This window comes from Hypanus sabinus, chromosome 4, assembly GCF_030144855.1.
Source record: "Hypanus sabinus isolate sHypSab1 chromosome 4, sHypSab1.hap1, whole genome shotgun sequence".
Lineage (NCBI taxonomy): Eukaryota > Metazoa > Chordata > Chondrichthyes > Myliobatiformes > Dasyatidae > Hypanus > Hypanus sabinus.
In genome coordinates, this window is record NC_082709.1 from 79,743,731 (window position 1) to 79,759,610 (window position 15,880).

Below are 15,880 nucleotides of genomic sequence, written 5' to 3' on the forward strand. Positions count from 1 at the left end.
CTGTCTTGGGAGGGGAATGTCTCACTCATAGAGTGAGTCTCTCTCTCTGCTTTTAATTCTTTTAGAACATAGAACACTTCACCTCATGATGCTGCTCCGACTTTTTAACCTATCCCAAGGTCAGTTGTCCTTCCATCCCACACAGCCCTCCATTTTATCTGTCATCCATGCGCCTATCTAAGAGTCTCTTCAAGGTCCCTAATGTATCTGCCTCCTGCACCATTGGCAGTGCGATTCATGCACCCAGCGCTCTTCATATGTAGCAACACGTATAAAACCCAGCAGGTCAGGCAGCATCAATGGAGGGGAATAAACAGGGGGAATACATGTTTCAGGGCAAGAATCCTTCACAGGGACTGAAAAAGAAAGGGGGCAGAAGACACAACTGGAAGTTGGAGGGGGAGGAAGAAGTACAAGCTGGCCTGTGATAGGTGAGGGAAAAGGTAGGTGGATGAGCTAGGGGGGAGAAGTGAGAAACTGGCAGGTGGACAGGTAAAGGGCTCGAGATGGAGAAATCTGATAGGAGAGGAGGTGGGCCATGGAAGAGAGGTGAACCAGGGGGAGGTGATGGGTAGGAGAGGAGAAGGGAAGGGTTTAAATGGAAGCCAGAATGGGGAATGGAAAAAGAGAAGGAGGAGGGGAAGAAATTACCAGAAGTTAGAGAAATTGCTGTTCATCCTGATATTCTGCAGTATCCAGTCAGAATATGAAGTGGGAGAGATGTCAGAGATGGACCAAGTACATTTCTGAGGCCGACTGGGAGGTTCAGGTGTGCGAGCGACACACCACAGTTGTACAGTGACTCCAAGCAAATAGGAGATAGTGTGTTGACAAGGAGCCAGGATTTCTCCATTTTTCCCATACCCTTTACATGGTCCTCACTCTTTCAGTAAATGGTATTATGCCAGGAGCCCCTTCCTGTCGGACACCCTCAGGTTGGACATCGTGGAACACCTGTACGCACTGAACGAGGTCACCTTTGAACTGCCTTTGATTGGCGTTCATCTGGACATGTCGTGGCCCATCGCCAGATGGTGAGAACCAAAGAACACAAAGGAAAACAACTTATCATCCTGTGAAATATTACCATAGTTTAATTACACACATACTGACCCTCACTGGGGGACGGTCCCACACACACTCTGACCCTCACTGGGGGACAGTCCCACACACACACTGACTCTCACTGGGGGACAGTCCCACACACACTCTGACCCTCACTGGGGGACAGTCCCACACACACATTGACCCTCACAGGGGGACGGTCCCCCACACACACTGACCCTCACAAGGGGATGGTCCCACACACACACTGACTCTCACTGGGGGACAGTCCCACACACACTCTGACCCTCACTGGGGGACAGTCCCACACACACACTGACCCTCACTGGGGGACAGTCCCACACACACACTGACCCTCACAGGGGGACGGTCCCACACACACTGACCCTCACAAGGGGATGGTCCCACACACACACTGACTCTCACTGGGGCACGGTCCCACACACACACTGACTCTCACTGGGGGACGGTCCCACACACACTCTGACCCTCACTGGGGGACAGTCCCACACACACTGACCCTCACTGGGGGACAGTCCCACACACACTGACCCTCACTGGGGCACGGTCCCACACACACACTGACCCTCACTGGGGGACGGTCCCACACACACTGACCTTCGGTGGGGGGGGGGGGGGAATGATCCTCCACACATACCTTGTTTTGGTATAGTCACACACACACACACACACACACAATACAATTGCAGATAAATTGACAGATGTCTCCTGAAGTTATTGTTTTTTTTAATAAATGCTCCTTTTATTTTGGAAATAGGGAAACTAAATCCCACAAATTGACAATCAAGGCATCACTGAACCGTTCCGAATCGCAAGTGTCAGAGAGAGATACTGGTGTTCAGAGGACCGAGTGCCCGGCAGGACACACAGACACAGAGACAGAGTGAGTCAGTACTTTAATCAGACTCTGTGCTGGTTGCTTGTTTGATATAATTCCTGAGTGCCTTGACAGGTTTATCACTAAACTTCCCACTTCCAAGTAACCTTATGGAGTCATAGTCTTCACTAGTCAGGAGGTACTGGATCCGAGGGATCTTTGTGTTCAGAATTGCCTTGCCCATAGAAAGCAGAGGGTCATGGTAGATGGAGGTTGGTGACTAGTAGTGCTCTGCAGGGATCTGTTCTGGTATCCCTTTGTGGATTTATAAATGATTTGGATGGGGAGGTGGAGGAGTGGGTCGGTAAGTTTGCAGAAGACACAAAGGTTGGTGGAGTTGTGGATAGTGTAGAAGGTTGTTAAAGGTTACCGCAGGACATTGACAGGATACAGAGCTGGGTTGAGGATTCAAGCAGGAAAAGTGTGAAGTGATTGACTCTGGAGGTGGAATTTGAAGGCAGGGTGCAGGGTTAATGGCTGGATTCTTCACAGTGTGGAGAAACAGAGGCAGTCCTGGGGTCCATGTCCATAGATCCCTCGAGGTTGTCACACAAGTTGATAGGGTGCGTAGGAAGGTGTGTTGGCCTTCGTTAGACAGAGTGTTGAGTTCAAGAGCCATGAGGTGACGTTGCAGCTCTATAATGCCCTGGTTACGAAACACTCGGAATGTTGTGATCAGTTATGGTTGCCTCATTTTAAGAAAGACTTAGAAGCTTTAGAGAGGGTGCAGAGGAGATGCTGCCTGGATTAGAGAGGGTGCAGAGGAGATGCTGCCTGGATTAGAGAGGGTGCAGAGAAGATGCTGCCTGGATTAGAGAGGGTGCAGAGGAGATGCTGCCTGGATTAGAGAGGGTGCAGAGGAGATGCTGCCTGGATTAGAGAGGGTGCAGAGGAGATTTACTAGGATGCTGCCTGGATTAGAGAGGGTGCAGAGGAGATGCTGCCTGGATTAGAGAGGGTGCAGAGGAGATTTACTAGGATGCTGCCTGGATTAGAGAGGGTGCAGAGGAGATTTACTAGGATGCTGCCTGGATTAGAGAGGGTGCGGAGGAGATTTACTAGGATGCTGCCTGGATTAGAGAGCATATCAGGAGGAGAGGTTGAGCGAGCCAGGGCTTTTCTCTTTGGAGCAGAGGATGAGAGGTGATTTGATAGGAGTGTACAAGATGATACGAGGCATGAACCCAGCGGACAGCCAGATAGATTTTCCCAGGTTGGAAATGACTAATAAGAGGGGCATAATTTGAAGTTGATTGGAGCAAAGTATAAGGAGGACGTCAGAGGTAGGTTATTTTTTACACAGAGTGTATGGGTGTGTGGAACACCCTGCCAGGGGTGGGACGAGAGGCAGATACATTAGGGACATTTAAGAGTCTCTTAGAAAAATGGAAGGTTGTGTGGGGGGCAAGGTTTAAATTGATTTTGGAATTGTTTAAAAGGTGGCAGAACTTCATGGGCCAAAGATCCCCTACTGTGTTGTACTGTTCTATGTTCCACATAACATAAAAACAGGTCCTTCGACCCATGATGTTCTGTTGAATCAATTAAGATAATGCTGCCTAATCTCTTCTCCCAACACAATATCCACTTCTCTATATTCTCTGCGCGATTATGTGCCTATCTATTATCTTCTTAAATGACTCTATCGTATCTGCCTCCACCACCACCTGTTCCACTCACCTACCACTCCTTAAAAAACTTGCCCCTCACATCTCCTTGCAGAACCTGGTCCTCTGTATCTCCCTCTGCAATTGGATCCTTGACTTCCTAACCGGAAGACCACACTCTGTGCGGATTGGTGATAACATCTCCTCCTCACTGACAATCAACACTGGTGCACCTCAGGGGTGTGTGCTTAGCCCACTGCTCTACTCTGTATATGCCCATGACCGTGTGGCAAGGAATAGCTCAAATACCATCTATAAATTTGCTGATGATACAACCATTGTTGGTAGAATCTCAGGTGGTGATGAGAGGGTGTACAGGAGTGAGATATGCCAACTAGTGAAGTGGTGTCCCAGCAACAACCTGGCACTCACTGTCAGTAAGACAAAAGTGCTGACTGTGGACTTCAGGAAGGGTAAGATGAAGGAGCACATACCAATCCTCATAGAGAGATCAGAAGCAGAGAGAGTTTCAAGTTCCTGGGTGTCAAGATCTCTGAGGATCTAATCTGGTCCCAACATACGGATGCAGTTGTAAAGAAGACAAACAGCGGCTATACTTTATTAGGAGTTTGAAGAGATTTGGCATGTCAACAAATACACTCAAAAACTTCTATAGATGTACCATGGAGAGCATTCTGACAGGCTGCATCACTGTCTGATATGGAGGGGCTACTGTACAGGACCGAAAGAAGCTGCAGAGGGTTGTAAATCTAGTCAGCTCCATCTTGGGCACTAGCCTACAAAGTACCAGGACATCTTCAAGGAGCAGCATCTCAGAAAGGCAGCGTCCATTATTAAGGACCTCCAGCACGCAGGGCATGCCCTTTTCTCACTGTTACCATCAGGTAGGAGATACAGAAGCCTGAAGGCACACACTCAGTGATTCAGGAACAGCTTCTTCCCCTCTGCCATCCGATTCATAAATGGACATTGAACCTTTGGACACTACCTCACTTTTTTAATATATAGTATTATTGTTTTTTGCACAATTTTTAATCAGTTCAATATATCTGTTCTGTAATTGATTTAGTAATTTATTTATTTATTTTTTCTATATTAGGTATTGCGTTGAATTGCTGCTGCTAAGTTAACAAATTTCACATCACATGCCGGTGATAATAAACCTGATTCTGATTCACTTTAAATGCATGGCCTTTAGTAGTCAGACATTTTTAACGTGGCTTTCTGTCTACTCTAACTATGCCTTACATAATCAGAACTGAAAATACACGTGGACTGAGATGTTAACTGTCCTGTGCTATCATCAGTGGGATCATCAGCTGATCTGCCACCTGTCCTCAGAAGTTTCGGCCCGCTTATGATCAAGACTCCCTCGAGGTGGTGGGCCAGCACCACCTCCCACTGATGAGCTTAACAACTTGGCATCTGCCTCTATCAGAGTTGTTGGTCACTTCCATCCAACAGATAGTCTACTCGTCAGGTGTCTATGCAGCTATTGAAGAGTTTACAAAAGATGGATACACTGTCCGACTATCCGCCCCTCTGGACGTACTTAGTCCACACCCATGATGATCCTGCCTCTGCTGCCTCAGCTACAGCCCTGCTGGTTGACTTGATCTCTCTTCTAGTGAAGCCAAGGTCACGCAGCCACTTCTGGAAAGTGAACACAATAAAGCCACGGCACCCAACTTCGAATGGATAGCATGAGGCCTTCCACCCTCTGTCTCTGCACTCTGATCTTAAATCTGCATACTTGGTTAACTTGCGCTCATGGGCTTCATCGATGTTGTCTTCCCAGGGGACTGTGAGTTCACCAATTACCACTTCTCTACTGGTGTCAGACCAGACGATTATATCTGGACGCAATGTGGTGAAAACTATTTGCTCCGGGAAACTGCCTTTCCCATCCAGGTCGGCCTTGACACACCAATCACTGACTGAGGAAAGTATGCTTGATCGTGGGCCTGCGCTGTACACCCTTGGCTTGGAGCCTTCTTTCACAAATAATATGCGATGTTCTGTGCAGCATGGGGCATGAAACAAGTTGTGCTGCAGTACCTTCTGCTCAACCGCTTCTGTTACAACTTTGAGAACCCTATCATATAAACCTCTGTCAGATATTGCCTCAGTCTCCACCACTCCAGAGAAAACAACCCAAGTTTGTCCAACTTCTGGTTATAGCACAGGCCTTCTGATACACCCTCTCCACATCCTTCTTATAACAGAGTAACCAGAACTCAATGCAATACCTCCAATGCTGTCTAACCAGAGTTTTATAAAGCTGCAGCATAAACTCATGAATTCAATCAATAAAGGCAAACTTGCCATATGCCTTCTTAACCATCCTGACAACCAGTGTTGCCACTTGCAGGGAGCAATGGACTTGGACCCCAAGATCCCTCCGCTCAATAACAATCATTAATAGTGTATTATCCATTTATGTTTGATCTTCCATAGTAAAACACAGCAGAGGTCCTGGTACAAATCACAATCTACAGTCACAGATCTACAGCCAAGTCAGACCCAGTGACCACTGCCTTCCACCTTTCTAGTTGGGCTGAGGTGGTGAGTGTGTCTGCCCCGTACAAAGTACATTCAGGGACGCAACATAAACAGTGAGCAGCAGAGTAGAAGAAATAAATTAAGGAGATTAATTTTATTTGACATTGAACCGTTGGTACATAGAGTAGAATACATCATTTTCGTCAAATCAAATCAGTGAGGATTGTGCTGGGCAGCCACAAGATGTGCCTCGTGTACCGGTGCCAACCTGGCATGTTCACAGCTTACTAACCCTAAGCCGTGTGTCTTTGGAATGTGGGAGAAACTGGAGCACCCGGGGGAAACCCAGGCAGTCACGGGGAAAACGTATTGGCGCGATTCAAACCCTGCGCTAACCACTACTCTACCATTCCTCCTTTTCTTTATTATTAGTTTTATTTTAACAGGTTAGTGTTAATGAAGAGGCTTGGAAGGGTAATCTGGCTTTAAGTGACACAAAATATTTTGGATCAAAAGAAGAATTCAATTGTTGTTAAATTAACATTTAACATATGTGTCAGTAATATAAAACTCATGTCACATATTCTCCCAATTCTCTTCATACAGTAAATTTAAAACTTTCGCAAGGATATTGAGGAGAATTCCATGGAACAGCTTCTTACAGGTACAGTACAGCCTCAAAATGACTTCCACCTCAATGTCCTCGATAGTTGGGTGAGGTAAAGTCTAAGCTTATAGTTCATAATGTTCACTACAGGTCAGACACAGAGTGAAGCTCCCTCTACACTGTCCCATCACACACTCCCAGGGTCAGATACAGAGTGAAACTCCCTCTACACCGTCCCATCACAGACTCCCAGGGTCAGACACAGAGTGAATCTCCCTCTACACTGTCCCATCACACACTCCCGGGGTCAGACACAGAGTGAAACTCCCACCACACTGTCCCATCACATACTCCCGGGGTCAGACACAGAGTGAATCTCCCTCTACACTGTCCCATCACACACTCCCGGGGTCAGACACAGAGTGAAACTCCCACCACACTGTCCCATCACATACTCCCGGGGTCAGACACAGTGTGAAACTCCCACCACACTGTCCCATCACATACTCCCGGGGTCAGACACAGTGTGAAACTCCCACCACACTGTCCCATCACATACTCCCGGGGTCAGTCACAGTGTGAAACTCCCACCACACTGTCCCATCACATATTCCCGGGGTCAGACACAGTGTGAAACTCCCACCACACCGTCCCATCACACACTCCCAGGGTCAGACACAGAGTGAAGCTCCCTCTGCACCATCCCATCACACGCTCCCAGGGTCAGACACAGAGTGAAGCTCCCTCTACACTGTCCCATCACACACTCCCAGGGTCAGACACAGAGTGAAGCTCCCTCCACACTGTCCCATCACACACTCCCAGGGTCAGACACAGAGTGAATCTCCCTCTACACTGTCCCATTACACACTCCCGGGGTCAGACACAGAGTGAAACTCCCACCACACTGTCCCATCACATACTCCCGGGGTCAGACACAGTGTGAAACTCCCACCACACTGTCCCATCACATACTCCCGGGGTCAGACACAGTGTGAAACTCCCACCACACTGTCCCATCACATACTCCCGGGGTCAGTCACAGTGTGAAACTCCCACCACACTGTCCCATCACATATTCCCGGGGTCAGACACAGTGTGAAACTCCCACCACACCGTCCCATCACACACTCCCAGGGTCAGACACAGAATGAAGCTCCCTCCACACTGTCCCATCACACACTCCCGGGGTCAGACACAGAGTGAAGCTCCCTCTATACTGTCCCATCACATACTTCCGGGGTCAGACACAGTGTGAAACTCCCACCACACCGTCCCATCACACACTCCCAGGGTCAGACACAGAGTGAAGCTCCCTCCACACTGTCCCATCACTCACTCCCGGGGTCAGACACAGAGTGAAGCTCCCTCCACACTGTCCCATCACACACTTCCAGGGTCAGACACAGAGTGAAGCTCCCTCTACACTGTCCCATCACACACTCCCAGGGTCAGACACAAAGTGAAGCTCCCTCTACACCGTCCCATCACACACTCCCAGGGTCAGACACAGAGTGAAACTCCCTCTACACTGTCCCATCACACACTCCCAGGGTCAGACACAGAGTGAAACTCCCTCTACACTGTCCCATTACACACTCCCAGGGTCAGACACAGAGTGAAGCTCCCTCCACACTGTCCCATCACACACTCCCAGGGTCAGACACAGAGTGAAGCTCCCTCTACACCATCTCATCACACACTCCTGGAATTAATCATAGAGGGAAGCTCCCTCTACACTGTCATAGAACCATAGAGCCATAGAACACTACGGCACAGTACAGGCCCTTCAGCCCTCCATGTTGTGTCGACCCATATAATCCTTAAAAAAAGTACTAAACCCACACTACCCCATAACCCTCCATTTTTCTTTCATCCATATGCCTGTCCAAGAGGTTCTTAAATATCCCTAATGTTTTAGCCTCCACTACCATCCCTGGCAAGTCATTCCAGGCACTCACAACCCTCTGTGTAAAAAAACTTACCCCTGATGTCTCCCCTAAACTTCCCTCCCTTAATTTTGTACATATGCCCTCTGGTGTTTGCTATTGGTGCCCTGGGAAACAGGTACTGACTATCCACCCTATCTATGCCTCTCATAATCTTGTAGACCTCTATCAAGTCCCCTCTCATCCTTCTTCGCTCCAAAGAGAAAAGTCCCAGCTCTGCTAACCTTGCTTCATATGACTTGTTCTCCAAACCAGGCAACATCCTGGTAAATCTCCTCTGCAACCCCTCCATAGCTTCCACGTCCTTCCTATAATGAGGTGACCATCACACACTCCTGGGGTCAGACACAGAGTGAATCTCCCTCCACATCATCCCATTACACAATGCAAGGGTGAGACACAGTTAAATTGTACACAATGCTCCAAGTGCAGCCTCACCGATCATAAGCGGATGCTGGAAATCCATTGCAACACACACAAAATGCTGAAGGAACTCAGCAGGTCAGGCAGCACCCACAGAAATTAATAAACAGTTGACAGATCAGGCCAAGACCCTTCACCACGAACTGAGCATTTCAGTCCTTATGAAGAGTCTCAACCGAAAATGTCAGCTGTAAATTCATTTCCATAGATGCTGCCTGACCTGTTGAGTTCCTCCAACATCTTGTGTGCTTTGCTCAGCCTCACCAATGTCTTGTACACTATAACTAAGCAACAAGTCCTGCCAAAGGGTATTGGCCCGAAACGTTGACTTTACCTTTTTCCATAGATGCTGCCTGGCCTGCTGAGTTTCTCCAGCATTTTGTGTGTGTTGCCTGGATTTCCAGCGTCTGCAGATTTTCTGTTTGTGATTGGATTCCAGTATAACTACATCAGTGTGTTAAGAGTCCTGCCATTTACTCTGTACTTTCAATAGACAGTAGGTGCAGGAGTAGGCCAATCGGCCCTTCTAGCCAGCACCGCCATTCACTGTGATCATGGCTGATCATCCACAATCAGTACCCCGTTCCTTGTGTTTGAACTACTAAAAGTGCAACATCTCCCACTTGTCCAGATTGAGAGAGCTCACGAACATAAAACATAGAACATAGTATATTACAGGCCTTTTAGCCCACAATGTTGTACTAACATTTTAACCTACTCCAAGGTCAATCTAACCCCTCACTCCCACGTAGCCCTCCATTTTCCTATCATCCATGTAAACCTCATGGGAACTCTTACCTATCGCATTTGTTTCCCCTCAGGAGGTGTCCCAGAACACACGTTATGACCCCGCTGAGGTCACTGAAGAGTTCAGAGGAGAAGCCGAAACAGCCAGTGCCTCAGACATTGACAGTCGTCCACCAGGAAGCCAAGTATTAACCCTGAAAACAGCAGAATCTGCCTCAGGCCCAGAGCAACCTCCACAGAGTGACCATGATGCACCAGTGTACCAGTGTCAGGCAAGGGCTGCATCAGAGGGAAACCATCTTGGTGGTCTAAGAGAGGGCCAAGGAGACCCAACTACCTTAGCTGTGGGCAAGCACAGGGAGGATGAACTCAGCAAGCAAGCAGAATGGCAAGCAGTGGAGGACCTCAAGAGGGCACTACTAGAGAAAGAGTGCGTCATTGAGGAACTCCAGGAGCTTCTCCAAGAGATGGCAAGTACTAAGGCAGAAGAGTGCTCCAACCACCTGCAGGAGACCGCAGCCTGGGAGGCGCAGGAGGAAAGTGCAGAGAAGTTGGGGAGGCTGGAGCAGCTGGAGGACAGTAACAGGTTCCTGAACGAGACCGTCGAGGAAATGGACAGCATGCTTGACGGACTGAGGCAAGCTCTGGCCGCTAAAGAGCAGGAGGTGACCCTGCTGAGGATGGAGAAGCTGGCTGCGGCCGAGCAAGTCCACATGGAGGAGGCAGAGAGGCTGAAGGTGGAGCTCAGGGGGCAGACTGAGCCGGGTAGCCACCGTGACTCTGAGGAGTCAGAGCTGAGCTTCGGTTGGCGCGGGAAGGTACTGCAGCCAGCAGAGACGGAAAACCATCAGAGCAAGCTTCAGTGCCTGGAGTCACTCAACAAGTCACTGGAGGACAAATACCATCAGAGCCAGCAGCAGGTCAGAGAGCTAGAGATGTCTGTCGTTGCACTTCAGTCTGAGCTCAGCAGACTCCAAGGCTCCAAACCTCAGCCCCAGGACAGCACCCTCCCTCCCGAAAGGTGTTCACGGGAGGCTGGTGAGAATCTGGAGAGCAAGGTGCGGGACGAGCGGCGGCTGGGGAGGGAGGACCTGGCACGGGAGAAGGCTCTGCTCTCGGACTCCCTCGCTGACATGAAGCCAGCAAGCCAACAAGCCCAGGAGAAAGTTTCCGAGCTGGATCGACACGGAGCGGGCGAGCTGAGCCGTGAGGAGATCACCAGCATGACGGCAAAGAACGGTCAGGGTCTGAACATCCTGAAGGGGAAACTTGAGGAGATAATTCTGAAAATAGAGCATAAAGAGAGGCCCAATATTGATATCAAACTAGTAGAAGCTCTTGCCCAATTGCACCTGTTAACAGCCAAGCAGATAGGCATGGAGAAAGGGGCTGCAGGATCAGAAGACCAAGGAGAGAGTCCTGCAGAGGAGACACCTCAGGCTGAGGATACCAAAATGGAGTCCAGTTTACAAGAAGCTGTCCTGGAGGAAAGACCCACCCAGAGGAAACCAGAATGTACACCTGACCACCAGCAGCATGCTGGAATGAGAAAGCCCTCCTCCCAGCTTTCCACCCGGGACAAATCCGCTCAGGGGGTTGCCCAATTTGAGAGACAGATGGAGGAACTGGAGAACAGGCACAGACAAGCGGTTCAGACCATGGAGGGGAGACTTGAGAGCCTCAAAGCCGAGAGGGAGGCCGTGGAGTGCCAGAGGGCCGATCTGGAGGAGCAGGTCCAGACCTTGGAGGAGGACCTCAGGCGGTTGAGGGACGCTGTCGGTAGGCTGGAGCTGGAAAACAGGACGATACAGAGAGAGCTGCAGGAGGCCCGGGCGGCGGCAGAGGGGTTGCGTGCCCAGACCGCGTGTCTGACCACCAGTGCCACGCTGGAGCAAGCGGATGCCGGGGCAGGGCAGCGGCGAGAGGAAGATACGGCTGGGTGGAAGCCGCCAGCTGTAGCACAGCTGCCGTGCACCCTGCAGGAGGAGGAGAGTGTGTCCGCCCTCCACGTAAGTACAGTGGGGCAAACAGGGGGGACCACTGTCACTCACAGTCCCAGCACAGGGGTGGCAGGCTGACCCCTGTACTCACAGGGGACCGTTGTCACTCACAGTCCCGGCACAGGGGTGGCAGGCCGACCCCCGTACTCACAGGGGACCAGTGTCACTCACAGTCCCAGCACAGGGGTGGCAGGCCGACCCCCGTACTCACAGGGGACCACTGTCACTCACAGTCCCAGCACAGGGGTGGCAGGCTGACCCACGTACTCACAGGGGACCGTTGTCACTAACAGTCCCAGCACAGGGGTGGCAGGCCGACCCCCGTACTCACAGGGGACCGTTGTCACTAACAGTCCCAGCACAGGGGTGGCAGGCCGACCCCCGTACTCACAGGGGACCACTGTCACTCACAGTCCCAGCACAGGGGTGGCAGGCTGACCCCCGTACTCACAGGGGACCGTTGTCACTCACAGTCCCAGCACAGGGGTGGCAGGCTGACCCACGTACTCACAGGGGACCGTTGTCACTCACAGTCCCAGCACAGGGGTGGCAGGCTGACCCACGTACTCACAGGGGACCACTGTCACTCACAGTCCCGGCACAGGGGTGGCAGGCTGACCCCCGTACTCACAGGGGACCACTGTCACTCACAGTCCCAGCACAGGGGTGGCAGGCCGACCCCCGTACTCACAGGGGACCACTGTCACTCACAGTCCCAGCACAGGGGTGGCAGGCCGACCCCCGTACTCACAGGGGACCGTTGTCACTCACAGTCCCAGCACAGGGGTGGCAGGCTGACCCCCGTACTCACAGGGGACCGTTGTCACTCACGATGCCAGCGTGGAGGTGGGAGGCCGACTCAGCTCGGGACAGCAAGTTCCCAGGTCTGCAAGCGACTTTAGCAGGTCAGGCAGCTTCTGTGGTGGGGATGACCTGGACCGAGATCCTTCATCAGGGCAGTGTACAGTGGAGGAACAGTCCCAAGTGGGCTGAAGGGCCTCAACTCCTGCTCTTATTTTCATTCCTCCACTTCAAACAATGGTCAGGCAATGGCCATGTTGGCGGGGGGAACGGATCATCAACTTTTCAGGTCAAGACCCTTCATCAGGTCTGATAGAGAGAGGGAGACAGAACATAGAACAGTACAGCACAGTACAGGCCCTTCAGCCCACAATGTTGTGCCAAACTTCTAACCCTCTCACTGATCAATCTAACCCTTCCCTCCTACACAACTGGTATAACAAGGAGAGGGAAGAGATGGAGCAAGAGCTGGCCGGTGCTGGGTGGATCCAGGTGAGAGGGAGTGTAACAGGCAGGTGGGAGGTGGCAAAGGGCTGCAGAGGACGAGAGAACAGTGCAGAGTGGATCTAACAGAGGGGAACCGCGAGAGGATCCGTGTGAGAGATGAATAAATGGAGAGTGGGGGAGGGGAAGAGAAGCTGTGATACGATAAAGATTAGCTTCATTTGCCACATGTACGTCGGAACATCAAAATATGAAACGAGTGAACAGCCGACACAGTCCAAGGATGCGCTGGGGGCAGCCCGCAAGAATTGCCAACCTTCTGGCGGCAACATAACATGCCCACAGCTCACTAACCCTAACCCTGCTGCCTGGCCTGCTAAGCTCTTTGGAGCATGAGACCCACGCGGTCACGGGGAGAACGTATAAACTCCTTACAGGCAGCGGCAAGAATTGAACCCACAGGGACTGAAAAAGTGATTGCGCTAACCATTACACTGCCACGCCACCCTCATGCATATGTATGTACATAATTGCAGTAAAACTCCCTCCCTCTGTACCCCACCCTTATCTCCAGAATCTGTGATCCCAAATCCCCCAGAGAAAACCTGCAGACGCTGCAAATCCGAGCAACACACACAAAATGCCGGAGGATCTCGGCAGGCCCGGCAGCATCGAGGAAAAGAGTACAGTCGACGTTTCGGGCTGGAATTTTCTTCCACGGCCTTCTGTCTCTTTCACCAATCTTCCTCTCAGCTCTTTACCTCATATCCCTCCCTCTTTTGGTTTCACCTATCACCTGGTGTTTCTCCCTCCGCTCCCACCACCTTTTAAATCGACTCCTCAGCTTTCTCTCTCCAGTCCTGCTAAAGGGTCTCAGCCCAAAACATCGACTGTACTCTTTCCTGGATGCTGAGTTCCTCCAGCGTCACAATACAAGGATATCCGTTTAGAACAGAGATGAGGAGAAATTTCTTTAATTAGTGGGTGGTGAATCTGTGAAATTCATTGTCACAGATGGTTGTGGAGGCCAGGTCATTGGGTGTGCTTAAAGAGAAGTTTGATAGGTTGTTGACCAGTAAGGGCATCCGAGTTACGGGAGAAGGAAGGAAAATGGGGTTGAGAGGGATAATAAATCAACCGTGAGGGATCGGCAGAGCGGAATCAATGGGCTAATTCTGCTCCCATGTCTTATGCTTCTCCACCTCAGCACCCTTTCCTGCATCATCATGTTGCAAAGTGTAGGTATACTATAAATATTTTCTAAGTATAAATCCACTATTATGTGTAAACCTTTGAACAGACCACACTTGGACCATGGTGTAGATCTCTGGCCATCACATTACACGAATGGTGTGGGGGTTTTGAAGAGGCTATAGAAGAGATTCACAGGATGCTGCCTGGACCAGAGGGTATGAGCTATGGAAGGAGGGGTTGACAAATTTGGCTTGTTTTCTCTGGAGCAATGGAGACTGAGAGGAGATCTGATAGAGGTTTATAAGATTATGAGAGGCATAGAGAGAGCAGGCAGACAGTACCTCTTCCCAAGGTGGAAATGTCAAAGCTAGAGGATATATTTTTTTTAAAGGAGAAAAGTTTACAGGAGGTGTGTGGGACAATTGTTATCCACAGTGAGCAGTGGGTGCCTAGAACAGGCTGCCAGGAGAGCTGGTGCAGGCAAATATGGTGGAAGCATTTGCTTAAACCTCTGCCTTCTAGTTTTTGATTCACTTTCCTTGGGTGAAAGACTGTTACCACCCACCTCTCATGGCTTATAAGCCTCTATCAGGTCACACCTCATCCTCCTGTGCTCCAAGGAATGAAGACCCAGCCCGACCTCAGGCCCTCTATTCCTGGCAACATCACTATAAATCTTGCCTGCACTCTTTCCATTTCAGTTACGCCTCTGCTACAACTGGTGACCAGAACTGGATAAAGTCTCTAAGTGTGGCCTCACTAAAGAGAAAACCCCGAGCTCACTCAACTTATCCTCATAAGACATGTTCTCCAATTCAGACAACATCCTGCAACGTTCCACCTCCTTCCTATAAAGAGATGACCAGAACTGAACACAATATTTTAAGCGTAGTTTAACCAGGAGCTGCAACATTACTTCGAGGCTCTCAAACTCAATCCCCCGACTAATGGAGGCCAACATACCAAAGTCTGACTTTCCAAAATGCATCATGTCACATGTATGTGTATTGAAATCCATTTTCCACCCGTCAACACACATCTCTAACTGACCAGAGTCCCTTGTAAACTATGTAACTTCCTTCATTATTAACAACACAGCCTAGTTTTGTGTCATCCACTACCGCTAGGCTTCTTTGGACTACTTCCGGTTCAGTAACACGTCCATCAGACTCTTGCTGACCAGAGCCAGCACGAACAGTGGTCCTCATCAGGGCTGACCTGTCCAAGTGGGAGTCAGTGTGCTCGGGGACAGGGCTGACCTGTCCAAGTGGGAGTCAGTGTGCTCGGGGACAGGGCTGACCTGTCCAAGTGGGAGTCAGTGTGCTTGGGGACAGGGCTGACCTGTCCAAGTGGGAGTCAGTGTGCTTGGGGACAGGGCTGACTGTGCATCAGGACTGACCTGTCCAAGTGGGAGTCAGTGTGCTTGGGGACAGGGCTGACCTGTCCAAGTGGGAGTCAGTGTGCTTGGGGACAGGGCTGACTGTGCATCAGGACTGACCTGTCCAAGTGGGAGTCAGTGTGCTTGGGGACAGGGCTGACCTGTCCAAGTGGGAGTCAGTGTGCTTGGGGACAGGGCTGACTGTGCATCAGGACTGACCTGTCCAAGTGGGAGTCAGTGTGCT

The 15,880-nt window shown here is 50.5% G+C and overlaps 1 protein-coding gene across 1 annotated transcript in view; it reads left to right on the forward strand.

Moving 5' to 3' along the window:
• Positions 1-15,880, forward strand: part of LOC132392921 (FYVE and coiled-coil domain-containing protein 1-like) — a 65,565-nt gene that overhangs the window by 31,858 nt on the left and 17,827 nt on the right. Inside the window, exons 6-9 of the mRNA XM_059967510.1 lie at positions 891-1,034; positions 1,844-1,969; positions 6,700-6,757; positions 9,894-11,828. Coding sequence (XP_059823493.1) covers positions 891-1,034; positions 1,844-1,969; positions 6,700-6,757; positions 9,894-11,828 — 2,263 coding nt within the window. The remainder of the gene's footprint in view (positions 1-890; positions 1,035-1,843; positions 1,970-6,699; positions 6,758-9,893; positions 11,829-15,880) is intronic.